The following is a 27,766-nucleotide window of genomic DNA, read 5'->3' on the forward strand; positions in this document are numbered from 1 at the left end:
AACCTGTTTCTAATTAAATAATTTTGATTTGCTAAATATTGCTTATAATTACAAATAGCTCTTCCATAGTCAAATTCAAAATTATCTACCTTTAATTTTTGCAAGCAAAAGCTGCACTGTACATAATTTAGCAATACTATTTGATATAACTTTTTTGAATAATGAAGTTCTTTTTATTTATTGAAAAAAAAGTTTCTTCATGAAAATATATTTGATCAGAAGGACTGGTTCAGCATGGCACTCTGATTTCATCACACATGGTTCCCTGAAGTAACACAGGCCCTAGACATCAAGACAAACCCCAGCTACAACCACAGACCCTAACATAGCCCTTGGCAGCAACTTGGCCCAGACAAAAATTCTGGCTCCAGCTTGTAGGACCGGCGCTCAGATCAGGATGGCTCTGGCAGGAGCATGGCTCCCGGACACCAACAAAGCCACAACCCAACACCAGGTTTCTGTGTGACCTTTGGTGCCAACAAGTACCTCAGACTTCAACACAGAACACAGCCACGAGGACCCAGACCTAATTCTGAGCAGCAGCCAGATCTGGATGTCACCATTGCCCCAGAGGGCAGTGCATGGCCCTTGGACACTAACATGACCCCAGACCTCAGGAGTCCACATGGCTTTCAGGGATAACTGGAAACTCAAACACCAACACAGACGCTGGCTACAGTAGGGCTACAAACCCAAACATGACCCTCAGCTGAAGCATTGAACGTCACCATGGCATGGGGTGAAATAGTCCAGGACACTCAAAACTGTATGGCCCCAGCTCCAGCATGGCCCTCAGAGACCGTCACAGACTCGGGTGGCTGGCAGTGGAGGAGTGCTCCTCTTACTTTGCATCCTCTCCAGCATGAACTGCCATTGGTGTTTCGGATCTTTGTCATTATGACTGGTCTAAAATGGTATCTCAGAGTTATTTTGATTTACATATCCCTGGTGGCTAAGGATGCTGGGCAAATCCTTAAGTGTCTTTCAGTCATTTGCCATCCTTCTGTTGAGAATTCTCTGTTTAGTTATGTACCCCATGTTTATGGGATTATTTGGTAATTGATGTCTAGTTTCTTAAGTCTCTTATCTATTTTGGAGATCAGTCCTCTGGCGATGTGCTAAGGATCTGTTCCCATTCAGTAGGCTACTCTTTGTCTTGTTGACTCTGCCTTTTGCTTTACAGAAGCTTCTCAATTTCAGCAGGTCCCATTTATTAACTGTTGTTCTCAGTGTCTGTGCTACTGGTATTATATTTAGCAAGTGGTCTCCTGTGCACCTGCTTTCAAGGCTACTTCTCGCTTTCACTTTTCAGTGAGGTTCAGTGTAGCTGGTTTTATGTTGAGATCTCTGATCCATTTGTACTTACTCCTGTGCATGGGGATAGATATGGATCTATTTGCATTCTTTCACATGTTAACATCCATTTAAGCCAGCAGTATTTGTTGAAGAAGCCTTCTTTATTTAAAATTTTTTATCACTGAATTTTTTTACATGTGTCAACACTCTAATAAGGACGTGCTATGCATTTTGCTCTAGGAAGGTAAATGAAGAAAAGACAGGGTAGTTATCTGGAACTTCTTAGTTCTTGCCTTTAGGTGGTGTTCACTAAGAGTTTCTAAATGCACTTAAAAATTAAATATATATTTCCTTATGAGGACATCTGAAGAAAGGACAGCTTTCTAAAATATATCATCCTTTTAATGTTTAAATGGATGGATCTAGAAGGAAACATATTGATTGAGGTAACTCACACCCAGAAAGACAAATATACTATGTAATCATTCAGAAGTGGCTTTTACATATAAAGCAAAGGAAAACAAGACCACAAGTCACTACCCCAGAGAAACTAGACAACAAAGAGGATCCTAAGACATATCTATAAGGATCTACATAGGAAGGTGAAAAAGAAAGGTTCTTCTGAGTAATTTCGGTACATAGAGGTCACTGGAGAGGGTAGATGGGAGAGAAGGAAGGAGGAAAGGGAATGGATAGTGTAGCTCAATAAAAACAATTTAAAGAAGAAAACAAAGAGAGAAGAGCCCATCAAAATCTAAAATTACAATATATAGGAGGCTATATGGGAAAATCTATTCCTTATTTAACAAAAATAGCAAAATATGTTTTCTTTATCTAAAAAAATATGCTGTGTAGAAAACTGTGAATTTGAAAAGACATAGATACAAAAACCTAAAGATAATCCAAGTTGTTATTTTTGTGTGACTATTTGAATATGTTGAGAAATTCTTGAGATTTAGGAATATGGACATAAGTGATTTGCTGTGAGGAATCTAGGAATAAACAAAACAAGTAGTTGTGAGCACAGAAGGTTAAATAAATGAAATCAAATTGATTTATATAGTTAGCCAAGCAATACACAAAGATTTATCTTATTTTTAACAAGCATTTGTGTGTTTAAAATAATAATAATAACATACAGAGAGTAAAACTACGTATCTTTATTTATGAGGTTAAACATTTAGCTTAAATATTGAAATAACTTAAAATCTATTTATATGTAATATAAATAATATTCACATGCATCCTGTATATTTGGCATAAGCATATTTGCATTGTATATACAATGGCAGTCTACATTCTTTTTGTTTTTATGAAAAGAATTACATTTTAAAACAATGAAGAGTTTGAGTATGGATTGGAACATTAGCTAGTTATAGTAACCATCACTCTCTAAACCATGAGTGCAGAGGTGAAGAAATAAACGTTGGAGGCAGATTAATTGACTAAACATTGTGTCCTGTAGTATTCACATGGTAGATGTGAATACTCAGAAAACACATTTGGTTTTTCCTAATTTCACCCACTCCTCATATAATTCCTGATGATAAAATTACACACATCATTCAACACCTGGCACATAATCAATACAAAGTAGTTATTATTGGTATTCATTGTTTGGGAGTTAGGATTTTTCTGAAAGAGAGAAAAAATGTCATTTGTTACAAATTGATTTCAAAAAATAAGTTTCAACTCTTAGGAGATAAGTTATAGAGACTGCCGAGGAAGCTCAGTAGGGAATAGTGGCTGACTCATAGTCAGCTGACCTGAATCTATTCCTCAGGAATCACACTGTAGAAAGAAAGAGGTGATTTTTCCAACTAGCCTTCTAACCTACACCCACGTGCCTACCACATACACATGGTCACATAAAATAAACAAGTATCATGAAAAGTAAACAATTTCTATTTTAAATCATCTGAGCTTATTTCATCTCAAAGCCACTGATAGGAAAAATTGATTAACTCACATGGTGTATGAGTCAAATGGGCTAGCAGATCCATTATTCACCCCTGGAAACTGCATTCAAATGCTCCGTTCAGTTGTGAGTAAAAATGGATGTAATGATTTGCTTGGTTAATTGCCACATTATCACAATGCTTCCATGCAAGTTACTATAATTCATTATGATTGCTAGGCTGTCAATCTATGTTCAAAATTAAGCCAGGATCCAAATTATCGCATTGCTTTAAAATTCTTCTGGATACACCATAGATGTGTGCATATATTCTACTGCCAATATCATCATATTCCAAAAACGTCTCATTCCTGGCCATATTACAGAGCTGCTACTTTCAAAATCGCTTAAAAGTGAGAAAGAACGGCTATGAGTTTTAAAGAAATATTTATGCCTAGGACTAAACCCATTAATTTCAGTTTGATTGATCATGGGTTGAGCCAAAGCATTGATATTTAAAGAATAAAATAAATGAATTCTCAGCAGATATTCTTTGGTGACAAAGTTTGCTGTTTTGTCATGAAGCATAAGCTACTGAATTAATAGTTCAGATAACGTCTGTGAACTAGAGAAGTGAAGAACTTGGAGTTGCAGGAGAGAACATTTGAACAGAACTTGTTTTGACAACGTCCACAAGGGAATTAAAGTATATTCCTTAATATAATTTTCCCAGAAAAGAACACAAATTTTCTACTTTAGCTCTAATTTGTAACACTACTTGATGCCAATGAATTATAAATTTAGTAGCATTCATAGAAAACAGAGAAGAAATTGAGGGAAGTAATATTCAGATAGCTTATAAGTTATCTAAAGCTTAAACAGAGAAACTCAAAGCAATTTTACTAAAATCATAGGCAAGACAAGAATATTTACTTTCTTGCTACCTATTCACTATAGTAGAAATCATAGCTAGAGTGTTATAAATATTTCAGGTTTTATTAAAGTGCTGGGATTCTGTAAAATTGAAATTGGGTTTAAACTTAGAACAACCTATACCTAATATTTTTTATTTAAAAATGTGATGATACATATAAAAATTATAAAAATATTTTGGTCTTCATGAACATCAAGCATGTTTAATTATCAGATTACCTACCTATAATTTTATTCAATTACAAGCAGCTCTATATTGTATTTATTTACCTCAAGTATTTTAAAGTTTACAAGATAGCAACTTTAATCATGTAAAAAATACTTCCATATTTGATAAGTCAGATAAGATTTAATTAGGCTTTTTGTCATTGGTAATTTCTCCTATTTCCACATCATTTTCTCTTCCAAATGTTTTTTTAAAACAACTTTCATTTGACACAAATATCAATTTATAAAAATGCTAATATAGTTCATAATTTTCACATAATTCCTTATTAATATATGCTACATTTTACTTCAGTTGAGTAAGGACTACCCATGAAAACCATTTAAGTTCTTGTAGTTGAAGAATATATACATCTCCAAGTATTTTTATACAGAAACGTAATTACACAACACTGAGTTACAACTTGTTCTGTAACAACAGTAACAACCATTTGTAAAATCATTGTGCCATAAAACTTGTTGCAACATTGACCAATGGAAAGTCTAGTTAACTCCCCTCTCCATCACAAATATCCATCATTATTGAGGTGCTGGTGTGTTGGGTTGTGTCTTTCAGTTAAATGATCTGTCTCTGTGATGCACACCCACCATCAGCACACAGCTACCATTGATACACACACAACACAGATACACACTCACCACTGGGACACACCCACCAACAATACAAACCTATCACCAGTACACACCTACCACCAATACACAGCAACCACCAGAGTAATTCATAATGTGTAGTTGTGGTGTGTTGGGGCTGTTTCAAACAGCTTTAGTTTTGGGTAAGTAAGTTGGCTACCTTTATCTTGTATATTTATCACAAACATTGTACATTTGTCACAAAATAGCTTTGAATGAGCAGTTTCCCCAAAGATGTCTGTTCTATCAAGTGACAATATCAGAAATCAGAGGACTCTCCTATGCTTATACTGCTAGAGTTCTGAAAGTTTTAGACTCTTGGTTGACAAAAAAGGGAATGTATTTGTGCGAACCTACTACATGTATACCACATATCCATAATATTATTTGTTTCATTCTCTAATCCTTTTATTATATGACATAACTTGCATTATATCTAATGATACCTCACAGAATTTCATTTGCTGAATAGGTACGTAATGATATGGTAAGCATTAATATTTAGATTTTAAATTATAAATTCTAAAAACTGAAAAATTTGTATTGCAAGGATAGGTCTAATTCAACTAGTAAAACAGAAAAATCTTGTCACAATAAGAAAATTTTACCCAAAGTATTATCAATAGCTCTTGGCTTTGTTTCCAATCTAATTATTGATATAGTTGCAAAAGTCATACTTAATTCCTGTATTATAAGTCATATAAATATATATGTACATGGGGATATCTATTTTAATTAATTTTATATAATGATATAAATTAGAATAAAATAACTTGTATGATTTATAGTAGCTGAGACATGCATTAAATATAAAAAAATCTATTAGTACTGAAAGATAATTAGTAGTGGTATCTAATGTATATAATTCTCAAATTTCCTATGTATACCTAATGAGATGAGGTAATCAATTTTAGTATTCAACTGACATAGCTGACTGCCTGAGTCAATGATGATCATGTTTCTAAAACAAAACAATCAATCATTCTCCAAAATTCATTGGATTGTACTTACTGAGTTATTTCATATGAAAATACTTTGCACTACATTATTAGTTGAATTTCTGTGAAAAAAACTCAAACTCAAAGGTCAAAATGTAACTTTTTAAAAAATGTTCAAACAGATTAGCCTTGAGCTCAGTCAAACTAATACCAATGTAAAATGCCTTTTTTGTATCTTTCTTTCTTAATAGCCTGTTATATAAACCTTAGGGAGCAAGTAATTTTTCATAATGATAGTAATTGTAATAAAGTTTAAAGTGGCTGAAATCCAAGGCCATATCAAATTTTTATATCTAAGAAATAAAAAGATAAAGAAGGAAGGAGACAGAGAAAGAAGGAAGAAGTAAAGAAAAAAATGTGTGAGCTACTGGTGTGGATTTCCTCTCTTTATGATGTGAATATGTTTTACAATGATTGATTGATAAAAGAATATGCTTCAGCCTATAGCAGGACAGAATATAGTCAGGCTAGAGGGATATAGCAAGAGAGTGTGCCGAATCAGGGAGAAGTCTTGTATCTACCATAGGAGACAGATGCTAGACACAACCATACCAGCAGGCCACAACCATGTGGTGATACACAGATTAATAGAAATGGGTTAACTTAAGATGTAAGAGCTAGCTAGGAGTACACTAGAGTCACTGGTCAAGCAGTGTTCCAATTAATATAGTTTCAGTGTAATTATTTCAGGTCTGGGTGGATGGGAATGAACAAACAGCCTCAGTCTACAGATTGACACACAAATGTGTGCCGACTAAATCCACACAAAACCTCACAGAGCTTGGAAAGAGATTCTAGACACACACACAAAAAAAAACAAAACAAAACAAAGTTTAGCCTAATTTTTTTTCCAGATGGGCTCTGCTTGCTGCTGGTAAGCATGAGCATGCGGTTCCTTTTACAGAAGGCTCACTGACTCAGCATAAGTAATGGCAGCTTCTTGGTTCATGCTAGTTGCACATACAGTTCAGACTCTTTTAAGAGGCCAAGCACTTAAATGGGGTTTATGATCAGAGTACTACAATAGTTTAATAGCAACACAAACCCACTGCGACCTGAGCCTAGATCTGGGGTGGAGAGAATGGCTCTTAGAGGCTATAAACATGCCTCTACCATGTTGGACTGAGTAGAACCAACATGCAGGACCACGGAATTTGGCCTAACCAAGCCCATTTACCAGTCTAAAGTGTTCCTGGTCAGAAAATTATTATAGATAAACAATAAAGACAGATTCAGATAAAAAAGACCTCTGAGTGGGTCACAGTGTTGGATAAATATACGTAGGCTTTGGAGAGAGAAGAAAGAATATAAAGAGTCAATAAAAGTAAGTAAATGGTTTTAAAAAATTAAACAAAGTTTTTAAAGAGACAGAGTACAGACAGTCCTAGATTCATGAAGTAAAGAAAAATGTAAAGATGAAATATACAAAGAGAGTATGGATTATGTATATTACTGTGTTGTTTTTGACAGAAAAAGAGCTAAGTACAGAGAGATATTTCATTGCACAGGTTGCTAAACTAAACCAACATATGTATTTTAAACATGTCTTGACTTCAAAATGTTAGTCTAAGGATATGTTACTTTGGAAAAGAGGGTCTGCTTTTAATTCCACAGAGGATAAGAACCTGTGAATTCTTTCCAGACTAATGTCCTTCAAGGAACAAGACCCCCTGAAAGATCTCCATGAACCCCAAAACTACTTCACCATACAAAAAGCAGGAGGCAGTTTGGAGAAAACTATTCCCAAATACCCAAGTATTGTTTATAAATGTTTGTTTACATTTAAAGGGGCATATGCTATAGAGATGAATACTTTGCACTGGAATGGATCTTGGTTTATTGATACAAATTTCAGGTCAATTTTATTATATGTATATTTTTGCTCTTGATTAAGGTGTTGTGTTTGTGCAATTCATTCAAAAATATAACGTATAATTAAGAAATTTATGTTAATAGATAACCATCTATAATAGTTAAGCTTGTACTCATGTTAGCTAGGCTTTCTTGATATATAGAGATATATTTCAGTTCAATAGATCTTCATACCTTTCAAAGCCTAACAGAATATGACATTTAAAATGTTTTAAGTGTTTAGGACTTTTCATGACAATGAGACACATCTTTTCCTAGCAGCACCAATGTACTTCAAGAGAATAATGGACATAAAAGATGCTCCTTATGGAGTTTTTTAGCCTTTTGGGTAAGAAACTGCTCTTTCCTGGGCAGGTTGATAGTATTTTCCATGAACTGGACATGGAGGACTCACAGAAAAATGACTTGCCTAAAGATGACACAGTCCTTTAGGGTTCCTGCTTCACGAAAGAGTCTACCAGACATTCTGCAGGACACAGCAGAGACTGACTGACAAACTACCAATATAGGTGGAACTATCCTTCAAATTTCCTGCTTCATGGTAAAGTTTGCCACATACTATGGGCCTATAAGCTGAAAAGATGGATGCTCCAATGATACAGAAAAACTTTTGGTGACTGTCCAGACAGCAAGATATCTATGTAAATTCTAACGTTTTGGAAGTTGCTTACAATGCACTTCCTATTTATTTAGATAATATTATATCCTTCTGAAGTCTTTGATGGAGTTGAAGAAAGGTAGTTACAATTATAAAAGATGTTAGATATAAAACTTTAGATTCACAAAAATAGAATAAATGATAGAGTATTTTCCTTAATTTGCCAAATGTAAATGGGCTAAATATTATAACTGTAATTCTTGGTTGATAATTGTTTTGTTGTATGTAATCTTGCTATGTTAAAATTAGAACCTTCCCTTTTATTTACACAGAAAAGAAGAGATGATGTGGGATTCCCCTCTGCATGCTATGGATATGTTTTACAACCACTGGTTAATAAAAGAATCTGCTTTGGCCTATAGCATGGCAGAATATAGTCAGGCTGGAAGAGATATAGCAAAATAGGTGGAGTCAGGGATAAATCATGTAACCTCCTGTTAAAGGAGCTGTGGGTCATGTTCCTGCCACCCAGCTCCTGGCCGCTTGGCTAGCTTATGCCCCAAAATAATGACACACAAATTGTATTCATTTAAACACTGCCTGGCCCATTTGCTCTAGCTTCTTACTGGCTAATTCTTACATCTTGATTTCCCATTTCTATTTATGTGTGTAGCACCCCAAGGTGAGCTTACCAGGAAGACTCTAGCCTACGTCCATCCTGGGTTGGAGCTTCATCGCGTCTGCCCTGGAGAAGAGCGGCATCACATCTGAGCTCACTTCCCTTCTTCCCAGCATTCTGTTTTGTTTACTCCACCCACCTAAGGGCTGGCCTATCAAATGGGCCAAGGCAGTTTCTTTATTAGCCAATGACCTTCCTCCATCAACCTCCACAGGAGACAGATGCTAGATGCTGTATGGAAACATGCCAGTTGGCCACAACCACATGGTATTACACAGATTAATAGACATGAGTTATTTTAAGATATAAGAGGTAGCCAATAAGAAGCATAAGCTAATAAGCCAAGCAGTGTTGTAATAATACAGTTTCTGTGTAATTAAGTCTGGTCTCAGCAACCAGAAAACAAACGAACAGCCTCAGACAACAAGCTGCAACCCTCTAAACATAGAATGAGTGTGAAGTATATCAACTTTAAGACTGTCAATATGATATTTGTATCCTAGCAGTTTTTCTTTAGTGTGACAACTACATTTTAATGTATGATACGATATGTTAGTTCACAAATTAGATCATATCTAATTGTTAGTTTCCTTTCTAACATTCAAACAAATCTTTACAGAAGGAAAATGGGGGAACTCAGTGATCCATAACTGTATTGCACCCCACCATTCGGAAGCATTTGATAAAATTAACTCTGGTAGAATACCTTGTCTCTTTGCTTTAGGTCTCAAAAAAATCATATTAATTCTTTTGTGTTTTGGTGTTTTGAGACAGAATTTCTCTGTAAAGGCTGGCCTGGTCTACAGAGTGAAGTGGAGAAAAGCCAGGGCTAAACAGAGATATCAACTAATTTTTAAATCTATAGAGTTCAGCATAATACATGTAGGATTAATTTTCTTTTCTGCACACTGACATGGTTGCCAAATCAGTGAACTTTTGTCACACCAAATTCTGCTATTTAAATTCCCTTAATTTCAAAGGAAATTTTCTTTTTCCCAAATCTTTTTAATATATATATATATATGTATATAATTTATATATACACACATATCTTTATATATAATTTTATACAGAGCTATATCTTTATTCATATTTAAATATATTTCAATATTGCTGACGGAACTATGCTTAAATACCAACTGTGGTGTAATTGGCCTCCTAGCAATCTTCAGCTGCACTAGCCTTCTGCATCTATCTGAGTTGTTCCTCAAGGCCCTAGCTTAAGCTTCCCACATCACTTCTACTAACTACAGAGGGGACACCCATCTTAACAGGAGTCTTTCAACCATAAACTTTAATTGCACTTTAAACAGCCTCAAAATGGAATGTTTCCTTAATTAAGATACTGCTTTCTTCATCATAATTGAAATACATCAAAAAGTACCTTGTTAAGGCCCGAGATGTATTACATAGCCATTCTGTAGTGAAGCTGCAGGGCTTTGCTAATTGGAAAACAACAGATCAAATTTGAGAGGAAGTTATGGCAGGCAGATTCCAGTGATGAAGCAGTTTATTTAAATCAAACAGTCAAGACAATTTGGAAAAGATGCCTAATCATCTTATTTGGTTAAACTGCAGTACAAGATAAAATTATAAATTATCAATGTATCATTGACCTTAAAAGTATACAGATCTATATTAGTATATAAAGAAAAAATTAATCCTTTAAATTTAATATTCCAAGTATAAGTACCTTTCAAGGAATCTATAAGGTTCTTGGACTAAAAGGATAGGCATTGAGATGCACATCAATGTTTAGCATTGAATTTTATATAAGGTACTATTTTAATATGTATTAAATAGTATTTTTAATATAGGCCCAAATTATAATTTGTTTTGTATTTTAGATTTCCAAATAGGAGTTGTCTTATTTTCATTGATTAAAATTTATATTCTAATATCCAATTACACTGATATTCAGGATAAGGTGGTAGTGCTCACTTCACATTTAGCAGAACAAACTTTCCCCTCTGTTCTTTCACACTCTGAAACTGCTCCTTACAAATTTTCCTTTCAAATGTTCCACTTCAGACATTTGTGTTAACCCAGACATTTTCATACTTTACAGGAAACATCTCTTACTTGTGCTACCAAACCTATTCTTGCTCTCTATACCCTCTCAAACTCAATGCTTTCCTTTTATTCATTGCCACAAAAGAAGCAGAAGTACCCTTCCCTTCAGAAAACCATTTCATCCTTACATCCCTCGCCACCTCCGTAAATCCTGATTCATACAGAGACATTTTTCTTTTCGAGAGTTCACACCTACTGCCATAACTACAGGCCACAAAAACAAAAAGACCAAAGAAGGATCAGAAATGAAGGAACAAAATACCCATCCAACAAAGACAAACTCAGGCCTATAATTACCCCAAACCCAGACACCTAGACACCAATGTGAGAAGACAATCAAAAACAGGCAGGGTAATAATTCACCCCCAAATCCCAGGTATTCCACTACAATAAGCCTTGACTATTCCACAAAACTAAAGCACAAGAATCTTGCCTTTAAGATCAACTTTATGAAGATAATAGAGATTCTTAAATAGGAGAATAAAATCCTTAAAAAAATAGAAGGGAAAAAAAGAAAACACTAGAATGAAAATCAATAAAATTGATGATATGCAAGATATTCGTCAGTATTGCTCTCGGATAGGGTCATTTCAGGTTCCCAATCCTCAGCTACCCAAGGAACTAACTGGGAAGCTCATGTTGGGCACTTGGGAGCCCCTCTAGGGTCAAATCTCTTGCTCACCCTAAAGTGGTTCCCTTAACTAAGAATTGTGGTTCCGTGCTCCCCTATCCACCTTTCCTTTATCCCAATTCTCCTGATTCCCCAAATCCCCCCTCCTTCCCTTCTACCTTTTCTCTCCCCATCTCCCCTTACCCCCATCCCACCCCACCCCCAAGATCCTAATTTTCTCCCCGGCAATTGGGTCTACTTCCCTTAGCCAAGAGGATAACTATATGTTTTTCCTTGGGTTCACCTTCTTACTTAGCTTCTTTAGGTTCACCTATTGTAGACTCCGTGGCCCTAATTTATGGCTAGAAACCAATTATGAGCGAGTACATCCCATGTTCATCTTTTTGGGTCTGGGACACCTCACTCAGGATAGTGTTTTCTATTTCCATCCATTTGCCTGCAAAATTCGAGAAGTCATTGTTTTTTACCGCAGCGTAGTACTCTAGCGTGTATATATTCCATACTTTCTTCATCCATTCTTCCATTGAAGGGCATCTAGGTTGTTTCCAGGTTCTGGCTATTACAAATAATACTGCTATGAACATAGTTGAACAAATGCTTTTGTCATATGATAGAGCATCTCTTGGGTATATTCCCAGGAGTGGTATTGCTGGGTCCAGGGGTAAGTTGATCCCGAATTTCCTGAGAAACCGAAACACTGACTTCCACAGTGGTTGCACAAGATGGCATTCCCACCAGCAATGGATGAGGGTACCCGTTCCTCCACAGCCTCTCCAGCAAAGGTTATCCTTGGTGGATGGAGACAGAGACAGAGACCCACACTGGAGCACTGGACTGAGCTCCCAAGGTCCCAATGAGGAGCAGAAGGAGGGAGAACATGAGCAAAGAAGTCGGGACCACGAGGCGTGCACCCACCCACTGAGACAGTGGAGCTGATCTACTGGGAGCTCACCAAGGCCAGCTGGACTGTGACCGAAAAAGCATGGGATAAAACCGGACTCTCTGAACATGGCGAACAATGAGGGCTGATGAGACGCCAAGGACAATGGCACGGGGTTTTGATCCTACTTAATGTGCTGGCTTTGTGGAAGACTAGCCAGTTTGGATGTTCACCTTCCTAGATATGGACGGAGGGGGGAGGACCTAGGACTTACCACAGGGCAGGGAACCTGGACTGCTCTGTGGACTGGAGAGGGAGGGGGAGAGGAGTGGGGGGAGGGGTAGAAGGGTGGAAGGAGGGGGAGAAGGGTGGGAGGAGGGGGAGGGAAATGGGAGGCTGGGAGGAGGTGGAAACTTGTTTTTTGTTTATGTTTTTTTTTCTTCTTTTCTTAATAAAAAAATTATTAAAAAAAAGAAAAGAAAATCAATAAAATTGAAAAGAATGAATAAAACTTTTCAAGACCTTAAAATAAAAATAGAATCAATAAAGAAAACAGAGACTTAGGGAATTCTGGAAATGGAAAATCTAGGTAAGAGAACAGGAATTTTCAAACATTACCAACAGAATACAAGTTGGAAGAAGAAATCACAGATGATGAAGATATGATAGAAGTCAAGTCAAAGAAAATGTTAAATCTAAAAAAATTCTCACACAAAAAATCCAGGAAACCTGGGATACCATAAAAAGGCCAAATCTAAGAGTGATATGAATAGAAGGAGAATGCCAATTCAAAGGCCCAGAAAATATTTTTAAAATATTTTAAAAGAAAAATTTTCTAACCTAAAGAAAGACATGACTATAAAATCATACAGTACACCAAATAAATGTGGCCAGAAAGGAACGTCTCCTTGTCACATGGCAAATAATAATCAAAACACTAAACATGCATAACACTGAAAGAATACTAAAAGTGGCAATGGAACATATAAAGGCAGACCTATTATAACTACATCCTACTTCTCAATGGAGACTTTAAAAACCGGAAAGTCTTCCACAGATATCCTGTAAACTCTAAGAGACCACAGATGCCATCCCAGACTACTATTCCCAGCAAAACTTTCAATCACCATAAATGAAGAAAACAATATATTCCATGACAAAGTAAAATTTACACAATAACAAATCTACAAATAAAATCCTATAAAAGGTACTAGAAGAGAAAAATCAAACCTAAAGAAGTAAAGTACACACATCACCAATAAAAATAGAGGAAATAATCTTATACCAGCAAAACAAAAAGAAGAAAAACATACACACACACACGTACACACACACACACTACTAGCAACAGCAATAACAAAAATCAAATAACAGTAATTAGCAAGCATTTGTCATTAATATTCTTCAAATTTAATGGACTCAAATTCCCCATAATGAAACATATGCTAACAGAATGGATGTGAAAACAGTATCTATACTTCTGCTGCATACAAGAAACACACCTCAACTTCAAAAAGTAGACATATCAGAGAAAATTGTTGGGGAAAGATTTTCCAAGCAAATGAACTCAAGAAGAAAGTTGGTGTAGCTATTTTAATGTCTAATAATATAGACTTCCAAACAAAATTAATAAAAAAGATAGAGAAGGATACTTCATATTCATCAAAGGAAAAATCATCAACCATGATAAAGTAGGCTTCATCCTAGAGATTCAGGGGTGGTTCAACATATGAAAATCTGTCAATGAAATCCACCATATAAATGAATTGAGAAAAAAAAAGTGGTTCTTTCATTAGATGAAGAAAAAGCCTTTGATGAAATCTAACACCCCTTCATGTAAAAGTGTTAGAAAGATTATGGATACAAGGGACATACCTAAACACAATAAAGGTAATTTTAATAACATCCAATAGCCAACTTAAAATAAAATGGGAAGAAACTGAAAGCAAGTCCCCCAAGACCAGAAACAAGACAATGCTTTCCACTCTCTCCGCACCTATTCAATATAGTACTTAAAGTTCTAGCTAGAGCAATATGATTACTAAAGGAGATCAAGGGGAAACAAATTAGAAATGAAGAAGTCAAAGTATTTCTATTCACAGATTATGTGATAATTAATATACACAAGCAAGTCCAAAAATTCTACCAAAGAATGCGCCTACAGTTGCCACTTGCCTTCCCCAAACCACCATTATAATGAAGTTTGGTTACATTAACTATAGCAGGATGTATTACTGACATTGCCAAAGATATGTATTATGGACTCCCTGCTCTCCAGGCCTGAGAATAAAAGAGTCATGTTTGAACTCAGGGACATTTCCTCCACTCCTCTGAAACATGCCACTTAAAGTTCAACAGAATCAGAAAGCTAACAGCAATAGAAGGTCTCATCCTCTGCCTTTTTTTTTAAAAAAAAAAAGAAGAAATACTGTTAGTAAATTAATGAGTTGCTAATTAAGAGTAAGCAACCGTTCGCTGTTGCTTCTCTATCCTGCTTTACCCGGGTTGCCTGCGTTCCTCGCTGGTCAGTTAGAAACACATTTGTTCTCTTTACCACTCTGGTCCCTACCTGCTCATCCTGAAAGCCTTGATTCTTTTCTTCCCTCTGCTCAGCATCCTCCGTGGACCCACAGAGAAATGATAAAGATGACTCTCCAGAGATGCCCCACAGTCGGCCAGGCCCAATCCCAGGTAACTTGCCTTTGGCCTAAACGGACATCCTTTTTGGGGCATTTACACCACCCATTCTCCTCCTTGACATCCAGGCCTCGTAACCCACGATCTTCCTTCCTCCTCCAGTGAACAAAGGCAACTTAACATCCAAGGTTAAGGAGGAAGAAGCCTCAGGAGGGCAGCCTCTCTGTTCCCCTGGTGCTGTGCAAGGTAACACTGGTTAAGGCTGATTTAACTCTTAGTAGTCTTGATTGGGATAGCTTAAACTTACCTCTGATTGGGTGCTTATGGAGTCAGGAACCCTGAGCTCCTGAAAGGAGAGAGAGAGTTGTGGGGAAGGCAAGGGCGAAGGACCGGGAAGGTAGACTTGTAGGAACCGATCACAAAGATCAGAAAGCCCACTCACGCCTGCCAGACTCTAAAATGTTGCTCAAGAATCGGTGTTAAAATGTTAAGGTATTAACTAACAGAGAGAATTCCTCAGCCACAAAGGACTGTGGTAGACTCCAGGAGAGAAGAGGACAAGGCAGGGCTGGACTGTGTGACCTTGCTTCTGTGACAAAGTCACTGCAATAAGTAAGACTCAAAATGACCCCAACAAAATGCCACACAGACAGACAGCAGAAACCCTGTGTGTCCCCAGTGATGGGTGATGCAATTGGTATTGATAACTTTGACATCACCCTGACTGTGGGAGTAGACCCTCGGTGCTGGTTAATTCTTTATCGTATAGAGTGCTAAGAATGCTTGTTATTAAATGATATGAAAAGAAAAATTACTTTGAAAGTAGTAATTCTATAGTAAACTGTAAACAGTGTACAGTGTGCCTCAGGTATCTGGCCAGAAGTTAAGACAATTTTCATTGTGTTGTGTAAGCAGCAGACAGCCTTAAGGAGGACTTTTATCTGTTACAGCTTCAAGCCCCCTTGTTTTTCTTATTGCATCAAAGTTAGCAGAATTTCAAAATGTATTTGCTGTTAACAGATGCATAGGTAGCAACAGCAAGGTGGTCAGAGCTGGAAAAGTGGCTCAGTGGCAAAGATCACGGGCTGCTCTTCCAGAGGACCTGAGTTCAATTCCCAGCACCTACATGGAAGCTCATAACCATCTGTAACTCCAGCCCTGAAGGATATGGTGCCCTATTCTGGCCTTTGTGGCCACTAGGCACACATGTGGTACCCAGACACACATGCAGGCAAAACACTCAGGTACAAAAAGTTTTAGAAAGAGTAACAAGGTCAGATGAAGGCAGAGCCCTGCTGCCTGGCAGATCCCTGGCTTCACTCCCTTTCGGTAGAGTTCTTCTACTGTCTTTCTTCACACACTCTCTTCAGTACACTCTGAGCTCTGAGGTGGGTTCTGTTTTCTTTTGCTAGTGGCAAAAAATGATTCTCCAGCACCGAATGACCTGGAAATGGCCCAGGAAGCACCCAGCGCTCCTGCAAAGCAGAAAAAGGATTCTCCAGTTCTGAATGACCTGGAAATGGCCCAGGAAGCACCCAGCTCTCCTGCAAAGCAGAAAAATGATTTGCCAGCTCCGAATGACCTGGAAATGGCCCAGGAAGCAACCAGCACTCCTGCAAAGCAGAAAGGGGATTCTCCAGCACCAGATGACCTGGAAATGGCCCAGGAAGCAACCAGCACTTCTGCAAAGAAAAAAGGTATAGCCATTCTTTCCCTCAGGATGCTTCCTGCTTCTCCAGCTCTGTCGCATCCCAGCATCTACAATGCCACCAGTTCTACAATCACAGCATTTCTGCAGTCTCTCTTCCTTCCACCTTCTCAAAGGCCTCGTGAAAATGATAGGTAACAAGAAGGCACTTAGATGTAGTGAATTAAACGTCCTCAGAGTCACAGACTCCTATCCCACAATTGCTGAGCGTGTCTGTTCCACTAACTTCGTTAACTATAGTTGGTCAGAACACTGCTTCCTCGTGAGTCATGTTCAGGCAGCTTCTGCCATCCTTCACTCTTACACCTCATGGTGGCAAGCAGCTTGGATGGCCACCTGGCTACCTACATTCTATCTCACTCTTTGATTTCCTGCTTCTTTCTTAAGGTGTCACCATTCAGCTAAAATATGTGTTGTTATTGGCCCAGCAAGATGGCTCATTGGTTAGAGGTGGCTGGTACCAGGTCTGATGATCTGAATTTGATCCCTGAAATCTATAAGGCAGAGGAACAGAACCTACTCATTCAAGTTGTCTCCTGCCTGTCACATGGGTACCACGGTACATGTGTCCAACACCCCCACAACCAAAAAATATAATAACAGTAATAATAACAGTAATGATAGTAGTAAACTCTGTGACTACTCTGGTACTGTCCTCCAATGGCTTCCCCATTGGGGTTCCTGGAGCTTCTTAAGCCTAATTTTCTCCCACTTCAGTTTCTGCCATGGTCCTGGATGCCTTCAAGGCATCACGGGTAGCAGGCTGGTCCTGGATGCTTTCAGGGAGTCGCAGATAGCAGGCAACCCACCCAGTACTCCAGCTGCTCCAGTCTTTATCTCCTCGCATCTGGCTACTCTTTCCTTCACAAATTCTTGGTTTCTCGTGTCCAGAAACCATCCATAGGCCCTACCATTATTCAAACCTAGCTTAATTTCCCAATAACTAATACAAGAATTTTTACTTTAACACTTGTTTTAAAAAGGGGGGGGCTACTGCTGTGGGACAATAGTCTGTACCCTGTCACTTGTATTTTAAATAAATGCTGATTGGTCAGTAGCCAGGTAGGAAGTACAGGCATGGCAATGAGAATTATGGGAAGAGGAAAGTTTCAGTCTGCAGTCATCACCCAGATGCAGAGGACACAAGATGTGACTGCCTCGCCAAAAAAGGTACCAAGCCATGTGGCTAGCACAGACAAGAATGGGTTCTGATTGATTTCAGTTTGAAGTCAACTTTGTTAGAAATTAGTATGGCCACACCTGCTTGTTTCTTAGATCCATTTGCTTGATAAGCCTTTTCCCAGCCCTTTACTCTGAGTAGGTGCCTGTCTTTGTGGTTGAGGTGTGTTTCTTGTAAACAGCAGAATGTTGGATCCTGTTTTCGTATCCAATCTCTTAGCCTGTGCCTTTTTATAGGTGAGTTGAGCCCATTGACATTAAGTGATATTAATGACTAGTGGTTGTTAACTCCGGTCACTTTTTTTAGTAGTAGGGTTTGTGTGTTTCCCTTCTTTGAGTTGCGCTGGTGAAGGGTCTCTAGATGTCTGAGTTATTGTGGTCATTGTTGGACTCCTTGGTTAGTGATTTTCCTTCTATTATTTTCTGTAAGGCTGGATTTGTGGCTACGTATTGTTTAAATTTGTTTTTATCCTGGAAAATTTTGTTTTCTCCATTTATAGTGAATGAAAGCTTGGCTGGGTATAGTAGTCTGGGTTTGCATCCATGGTCTCTTAGTTTTTGCAGTACATCTATTGAGGACCTTCTGGCTTTCATGGTTTCCATAGAGAAGTCAGGTAGGTGTAAGTCTGATAGATTTACCTTTATAAGTAACTTGTCCTTTTTCCTTTGCGGCTCTTACTATTCTTTCTTTATTTTGTATGCTTTGTGGTTTTATTATTATATGGCGAGGGGATTTTTTTTTTGATCCAGCCTATTCGGTGTTCTTTATGCTTCTTGAACCTTCATAGGTACATCTTTCTTCAGGTTGGGAAAGTTTTCTTCTATAATTTTATTAAGTATATTTTCTGGACCGTTGAACTGCACTTCTTCTCCTTCTTCTACTCCAATTATTCTTAAGTTTGGTCTTTTTATTGTGTCCCATATTTCCTGAATGTTTTGTGATGAGAGTTTGTTAGACTTGCTGTTTTCTTTGATCAGTGCATTTATTTTCTCTATATTATCTTCAGAATCTGAGATTCTTTCTTCTATCTCTTGTATTCTGCTGGTTATGCTTGTTTCTGTAGTCTCTATTCGTTTACCTAGATTTTCCATGTCTAGCCAGCCCTCTGTTTGTGTTTTCTTCTTTGCCTCCATTTCAGTTTTCAAGTCTTGAACTGTTTCCATTATCTGCTTGATTGTTTTTCCTTGGTTTCCTAGGGTATCATTCACTGATTTAATCAATTCCTCAAACTTTCTGTTATACTTCTCATCTATTTCTATAAGGGCATTTTTTATATGCTGTTTAAGGGCCTCTATCACTTTTATAAAGTCAGTTTTTTCTACTTCTTCTTGATTAAGGTGTTCATGTCCTCCTGTTGTGAGGTCGCTGGGTTCTGGTGGTTTCATGTTGTTTTTCAGCTTGTTGGGTGAATTCTTGCATTGGTGCCTGCCCATCTCTTCCTCCGAATGCTCCCCTATGAATCTTCTTTTACAGGATCAGGTCTTCTTGCCCACTGATGTACCTTCCCAGTGATGTCACTCCCCAGTGATGGTTCTCCTGGTGTCCAGATTGGATCTCCGTGCTGCTTGGGTAGCTCGCAAACCAAGGGCCCACCCTGCTTGCAGCAGGCAGTCTATGGAGACAAAGGAACTACCGCCCTCCCTTTTGCCCTCCCGTTTCGGGTTTGGTCCCAGCGCCCGAGCAGGCTGAGCTGGGAGGTGCTATGCCGCCAAAGAGGGGAGGGAGGGAGAGAGGGAGACGGGGGGTAGGGGGTACTGGATGTAAGCTGGGTGGGATAGGAAGAGAGAGGAGGTATCGGGCAGTATAGCCCCTGCAGGATCGGTTATTTAGAATTTTAATGTCTAGTATCTTGAGTTCCTTATATATTTTGGAGATCAGACCATTGTTTGATGTGGGGTTGGTGAAGATCTTCTCCCATTCAGTAGGTTGCCTTTTGTCTTAATGACTGTGTCCTTTGCTTTACAATTTCAGGAGGTCCCATTTATTCATTATTGCTCTGATTGTCTGTGTTACTGGGGTTATATATAGGAAGTGGTCTCCCATGCCCATGTATTGCAAGCTACTTCCCACTTTCTCTTCTATCAGGTTCAGTGTGTTCGGGCTGATATTGAGGTCTTTAATCCATTTGGACTTGAGTTTTGTGCATAGTAATAGATATGGATCTATTTTCATTCTTCTACAGGTTGACATCCAGTTATGCCAGCACCATTTGTTAGAGATGCTTTATTTCTTCCATTGTATAATTTTAGCTTCTTTGTCAAAAATCAGGTGTTCATAGTTTTGTGGATTAATATCTGGGTCTACAATTCGATTCTGTTGGTCAACATCTTTGTTTTTATGCCAATACCAAGCTGTTTTCATTACTGTGGCTCTGTAATAGAGTTTGATGTCAGGGATGGTAATGCCTTCGGAAGTTCCCTCATTGTATAAGGTTGTTTTGGCAATCCTGGGTTTTTTATTTTTCCATATAAAGTTGATTATTGTTCTCTCAAGGTCTCGGAAGAATTTTCTTGGGATTTTGATGGGGATTGCATTGAATCTATAGATTGCCTTTGTTGAATTGCCATTTTTACTATGTTGATCCTCCCAATCCAAGAGCATGGGAGGTCCTTCCATTTCCTGGTATCCTCTTCAATTTCTTTCTTCAAAGACTTAAAGTTCTTGTCAAATAGATATTTCACTTCCTTGGTTAGTGTTACCCCAAGATACCTTACGCTATTTATGGATATCATAAAAGGTGATGCTTCTCTGATTTCCCTCTCTGCTTCTTTATCCTTTGTGTATAAAAGAACTACTGATTTCTTTGAGTTGATTTTCTATCCTGCCACATCACTGAAGGTATTTATCAGCTGTAGGAGCTCTGTGGTAGAATTTTTTGGGTCGCTTATGTACACTATCTTATCAGCTACAAACAATGAAAGTTTGACTTCTTCCTTTCCAATTTGAATCCCCTTGGTCTCCATATGTTATCTTATTGCTATTGCTAGAACTTCAAGCACTATGTTGAAGAGATATGGAAAGAGTGGACAGCCTTGTCTTGTTCCTGATTTTAGTGGAATGACTTTGCGTTTCTCTCCATTTAATTTTATGTTAGCTTTCAGCTTGCTGTATATTACTTATTATATTGAGATATGATCCTTGTATCCCAAATCTTTCCAAGACCTTTATCATAAAGGGGGGTTGAATTTTGTCAAATGCTTTCTCAGCATCTAATGAAAGGATCGTATGTTTTTTTTCTTTCTGTTTATATATATGATGGATTACATTGATAGATTTTCGTATGTTGAACCTGCCCTGCATCTCTGGGATGAAGCTAACTTGATTATAATGGATGTTTTTTTAAGTGTTCTTGGATGTGGTTTACCAGTATTTTATTGAGAATTTTGCATTGATGTTCATGAGTGAGATTTATCTATAATTCTCTTTCTTGGTTGAGTCTTTGTGTGATTTTGATAGCAGGGTAACTGTAGCTTCATAAAAAGAGTTTGGGAATGACTCCTCTGTTTCTACTATGTGGAACAAATTAAGGAGTATAGGTATTAGCTCTTCTTGGATGTTCTGGTAGAATTCTCCATTAAAACCATCTGGTCTTGGGCTTTTCTTTGTTGGGAGGTTTTTGATGACAGCTTCTATTTCCTCACGACTTATAGGTTTATTTAATTTGTTCACCTGGTCTTGATTTAATTTTAATATATGGTATTTATCTTTAAAAAAGTCCATTTCTTTTACATTTTCCAATTTTGTAGCATACAGGCTTTTTTAGTAAGACCTAATGATTCTCTGAATTTCCTCAGTATCTGTTGTTATATCCCCTTTTCATTTCTGATCTTTTTAATTGAGTGTTCTCTCTCACCTTTTGATTAGTTTGGATAGGGGTTTGTCAATCTTGTTAATTTTCTCAAAAAACCAGCTCTTTGTTTCATTGATTCTTTGGATTGTTTTCTGAGTTTCTATTTTGTTGATTTCAGCCCTCAGTTTGATTATTTCCAGTCAGTCTTCTACTCCTCCTGGGTGAGTCTGCTTCTTTTTTTTTTCTAGAGCTTTCAGGTGTGCTGTTAAGTCTCTAATGTGAGCTTTCTCCATTTTCTTTATGTGGGCACTTAGTACAATGAACTTTCCTCTTAGCACTGCTTTCATGGTGTTTGGGTATGTTGTGTCATTGAATCCAAGAAAGACTTTAATTTCTTTTTTATTTCTTCCCTGACCCAGGGGTGGTTCAGTAGTTGACTGTTCAGTTTCCATGAGTTTGTCGGCTTTTTGGGGGTGGGATTGTTTTTAAATTCTAACTTTACTCCATGGTGACCCAATAAGACACAGGTGGTTACTCTAGTTTTTTGTATCTGTGGAAGTTTGCTTTGTTATTGGGTATATGATCAGTTTTTACAAAGGTCCCATGAGGTGCTGAGGAGAAGGTATATTCTTTCCTGTTTAGGTGGAATGTTCTATAGATGTCTGTTAAGTTCATTTGATTCATTACATTTGTTAGTTCTCTTATTTCTCTGTTAAGTTTCTGTCTGGTTGACCTGTCCTTTGGTGAGAGAGGAGTGTCGAAATCTCCTACTATTAGTGTATGGGGTTTGATGTGTGATTTGAGTTCTAGTAATGTTTCTTTCTTTTTTTTTTGCACATGTGGGTGCTTTTATATTAGGGGTGTAGATATTCAGGATTGAGACTTCATCTTGATGAATTGTTCCTGTTATGACTATAAAGTGTTTTTCTCCATCTCTTCTGTTTGATTTTAGTTTGAAATCAATTTTGCTAGATATTAGAATAGCTACACCCATATGTTTCATAGGTCCCTTTGATTGGAAAACCTTTTCCCAACTCTTTACTCTGAGGTAGTGTCTGTCTTTGAGGTTGAGGTGTGTTTCTTGTAAACAGCAGAATACTGGATCCTGTTTTTCTATCGATTCTCTAACCTCTGCCTTTTTATAGGTGAATTGAGTCCATTAATATTAAGCGATATTAATGACCAGTAGTTGTTAACTCCAATTATTTATTTATTTATTTTTGGTGGTAGTGTTTGTGTGTTTCCCTTCTTTCAATTGTTTTGGTAAAGGGTTGTCAGATGTCTGTGCTATTGTGGGTGTTGTTGGCTTCCTTGGGTTGAAGTTTTCCTTCTAGTACTTTCTGTAAGGCTGGGTTTGTGGCTACTTATTGTTTAAATCTGTTTTTGTTACAGAATATCTTGTTTTCTCCATCGATGGTGAAAGAAAGCTTTTCTGGATATAGTAGTCTGGGCTTGCATTCATGGTCTCTTAGTGTATGCAGCACATCTATCCAAGACCTTCTGGCTTTCATAGTTTCCATTGAGAAGTCAGATGTATTTCTGATATGGTTTACCTTTATACGTTACTTGACCTTTTTCCTTTGCAGCTGTTAATATTCTCTCTTCATTCTGCATGTTTTGTGTTTTGATTATTATATAGTGAGGGTGTGTAGTTTTTTTTTTTTAATCCAGTCTATTTGGTGTTCTGTAAGCTTCTTGTACTTTCATAGGAATATCCTTCTTTAGGTTGGGAAAGTTTTCTTCTATAATTTTGTTGAATATATTTTCTGGGCCTTTGAGCTGGAATTTTTCTCCTTCTACCCCTATTATTCTTAGCTTTGGTCTTTTCATGGTGTCCTAGATTTCCTGGATGTTTTGTGTTAAGAATTTGTTGGATTTGCTGTTTTCTTTGATCAATGAGTCTATTTCCTCTATAGTATCTTCAGTGCCTGAGATTCTTTTTTTTTTTTTATTCTGGTTTTTTGAGTCAGGGTTTCTCTGTAGCTTTGGTGCCTGTCCTGGAACTAGCTCTTGTAGACCAGGCTGGCCTCGGACTCCCAGAGATCTGCCTGCCTCTGCTTCCCGAGTGCTGGGATTAAAGGCGTGCGCCACCACCGCCCAGCAGTGCCTGAGATTCTTTCTGCTATCTCTTGTATTCTGTTGGTTATATTTGTCTCTGTAGTTCCTGTTTGTTTACCCAGATTTTCCATATCCAGCCATCCATTGGTTTGTGTTTTCTTTATTACCTCCATTTTGGTCTTCAAATCTTGAACTGTTTCCTTTGCCTGTTTGATTGCTTTTTCTTGGTTTTCTTGGGTATCTTTGAGGGATTTATTAATTTCTTCTAACTTTTTGTTTTTCTTCTCTTCCATTTCTTTAAGGGAGTTTTTCACTTCCTGTTTAAGGATCTCCATCATTTTTATAAGGTTACGTTTAAAGTCGATTTCTTCTACTTCTTCTTGATTAGGATGTTCAAGTCTTCCTGTTGCGTGTCTGCTGGATTCTGGTGTTATTATGCTGATTTCTAGGATATTGGAGGAATTCTTGCATTGATGTTTGCCCATCTCTTCCTTCAAATGCGGCCAGAAATGCAGCCAGGAGAGTCTTGGCGTCTTGGTCCAATCTTTACTGTGGCGGACTATGTACTTGGGAGGGTTTTTTTTTTTTTGGTCTGCCCTCTCTTAGGTCCCCTCAGCACTGGAGCAGGCTCTCAGTTCTCCTCCATCCTGAAACAGGCTGTGTTGTGGGATCCAAGGACCTTACAGATGAAAAGGAGGGTTTAGGGTAAAGAAAGCCAGCAGCAGGTAACTCACCCTATTGGATTGCCAGAAAAGCTTAGAAAATTGGAGGGGGCCTGGATTAAGTCCCTTGGGACTGTCCAGCCCTGTGGCCACTTACTCACCTCTCCGGATCTCCTCAGCACTGGCGCAGGGTTTCTTGCTGGGTTCTAAGGACCTTGCAGGCAAAAAGGCGGGCTTTGGGGGCAGGATGGGATGGTAGACCTGGGAACATAGTAAATCAGAGACATGCATTTTGGTCCTTCTCAGACCAAATTCAGAGAATATACTCGTAGCTGATAGGCTATATTCTCCCCTCTTCACAGTAAGTACAGCAATAACGCTCTATCTAAGCTTGCTATCAGTTTAGGAAGACTTCATGTCAATGAGGCAAGGTCAGAAATGTGTGACTATGGGACCCCAAATTCTACTCCATTTTTGTCTATCTAGAGAAGTAGATAAAAACAACAGACTCGTGATCCTGTGGGTATTGTATGACCCTCAGCATGTACAAGATTAAACTCTGATTAACCATGGCTCTGAATGAACACAGCACAAAGAGAATAAAACTAAACAGCACTGAAGTTTTTTCTGACTGCTAATCTCTCCTCTTTGCAGGCAGGGTGCATCAATTTATTTTAATATCACGTCTAGCTCTTTACTTCTTAAGGGACTCTGTGGAGATAAGTATCAGTATTTATTTGTAAAAGCAGCAGACTATTCCAGAGTGGCAACAAACTTTGAAATGAAAATCCAATGATCCAATAAGTCTAGAGGCTCTGGGCGAACACATATCCCAAAGTGGAAATGATGCATGCTATTTATCTCCCGTGTCTGTGAAACCAAAGTCTTTAAAACCTGTATGCTGCGTGGCTTTGTGATACTAAGGAAGTTTTCCATTTGCTCCTCTGCTTCCTTCAGCAACAATTCTGGGAAGCAGCAATGCTGTTGGTAATTGCTGTTTTCAGTTTCAATGACTGAGATGCATTAGTAAAGAGACTTATCTTTCTTTTCTTGGAAAGTCAGACGTGGAATAAATTTATTGCAAAGTGATCAGCAGAAAAATATTCCACAGGAGTTTAGAAATGCAGAGAATTATTTCAACAAGCGGGCTAGCTTGTTTAGAGACACACTGTAACATAAGGCAGTACTTCTTGGAAGAAACATCACAATCAATAGGGCAACCAGACAGGATGGGACACCCGCAGCCTTAGTCCTTGGAAAGCTAAGGGAAGTAAAATCTCAGTTCAAAAGTTGACAGGGCTGTTCAGTGAGTTCAAGGCTAACTTGGCTGCAAAGTGATCCTGTGTCTCAGATTAAAGAGAGAGAGAGAGAGAGAGAGAGAGAGAGAGAGAGAGAGAGAGAGAGAGAGAGAGAGAGAGAGAGATCTAGGTTCTTCACTACCTGTCCCACCCTTTCTCTCTGAGGTTTCTGAATACTGAAATTTAAAATTAAATCAAACTATACCACTGAGAATATGCAAGATAGTATTTGGAATACCAGATCTGATCTTTTAGTTTCAAGGATTTATAACTTAATAATCAATTGTTGTACCAAAGTCTTTGATCATTCAATATTTAACTGTGGTGTGCCAATAATATATTTACAGTAATATTACACATTGATTGGAGCTCTATAAAAAATGTTACCAGCTCTTGTTTTCAAAGCTATGTGCTACTCCTAATGTCTGGCTGTTGTAGCTAACTTCATGTACATTTATAGCGTCATCAATCAAGTGATAGAATATGAGCCAAAGTTAACCTAAATAGGAACATTCTAACCTTCATAGCTGGAGTTATAATGTTTATAATGTTATGTACGTTAGTACTCAGGACCTCTCCATCAGAATTCAGCATCTTCTGTCTTTAAGACATTTTATTTTTGTCCCATCAATGGTGATTCAAATATTATCTTATCTAATGGCTTCAACACATGGATCATCTTTATGTTCCCCACAAAAATTTCTTATCATATCTGTGATAAATATTCTTATATATTCTCAATAGACTGTAAATTAACTGAAAATAAAATATCATACAAATGTGAGGGCTAAAGAAAGTATTGGGTGTTTCTTCAGTATTTAGGTTATATCTGGAAATCCAAAGAGTGTAACTTGAGAATTTCAGAAGACCTGGTAGAACATTTCTGTACTATCTTTGATAAATGAAAAAATTGTACATCTTTATAATATTATTTTGGAAGTTTTAAACACTTGGAACCCATTTTATTTTATTGATATTGACTTCTAGAAAATATAAACCTGGATTGGTGTACAAACTGATATTTGATATAATTTAGAGTTTGAAAATAATGAAATATTAATTTTTTTCCATTTGCTAAACTATAAAAGTAACCTAAACATATTTTATTTTTAAATATACAAAAGGACTCTTGTTAATTATTTCTCTAACATCAATAATCCCAATTGCCTATTTAAGTTTAAACTTTCTTTGAAATTTATTGAGCATATATTTAAGTTTATTATTATCTATCCTATTAGCCATTCTTATTAGCTCAAAAACTGAGTATTTGTATTTGTGGTTGAGGTCAAGAAATGCTCCTGTCAGACTAAGAATGGGATGCAGTATTTGTATTAGTAGAGGCATAAGAGGAATGGGAACTTAATATCAGAGAGTGAAAAACAAACTACCAAGCAAATGGAAAACATAACCAAGTAAGCATTTCTGTCTTACATCAGACAAACCAAACCTCAAACCAAAACCAATTAGAAGAGATAAAAAGAGACAGTGCATATTTGTAAAGCCAACTCATCCAGAACATCTACCACTGCTGCCTGTTGAGAGCTGGACTGATCGATAGAGGCTTTATCTGAGGACGTGATGTGAGGAGATGGAACATAGCTCCAGTTGTGGAGGCGTTGGGACCTTCGCCCTAAAGCTCTGATGTAGAGAGAAGGAACAGAGCTCTTCCTGGGAAACCAGGGATATACTTGGCAGAGATGGTAATGGCCTGGGGTCAGGGC

General features: G+C 37.6%; 1 protein-coding gene across 1 annotated transcript; it reads left to right on the forward strand.

The window, feature by feature from the left end:
* The first annotated feature begins 729 nt into the window (after positions 1-729).
* Positions 730-17,854, forward strand: LOC121444544 (sp110 nuclear body protein-like). Its single transcript, XM_041646369.1, has 4 exons — positions 730-739; positions 15,326-15,403; positions 16,762-17,046; positions 17,775-17,854. The coding sequence occupies exons 1-4, from the start codon at positions 730-732 to the stop codon at positions 17,852-17,854; spliced, it is 453 nt and encodes a 150-aa protein (XP_041502303.1).
* The last annotated feature ends 9,912 nt before the right edge of the window (positions 17,855-27,766 follow it).

The sequence above is a fragment of the Microtus oregoni genome, unplaced genomic scaffold (genome assembly GCF_018167655.1).
Source record: "Microtus oregoni isolate MIOR12 unplaced genomic scaffold, Mior012 000131F_ref0000151, whole genome shotgun sequence".
Lineage (NCBI taxonomy): Eukaryota > Metazoa > Chordata > Mammalia > Rodentia > Cricetidae > Microtus > Microtus oregoni.

Excerpts from the sequence above, each read along its gene's own strand:
- LOC121444544 (XM_041646369.1), top strand. Across the intron at positions 15,404-16,761 it reads TCGGCCAGGCCCAATCCCAG|TGGCAAAAAATGATTCTCCA; the intron begins GTAACTTGCCTT and ends TTCTTTTGCTAG. Across the intron at positions 17,047-17,774 it reads CACTTCTGCAAAGAAAAAAG|TTTCTGCCATGGTCCTGGAT; the intron begins GTATAGCCATTC and ends CTCCCACTTCAG.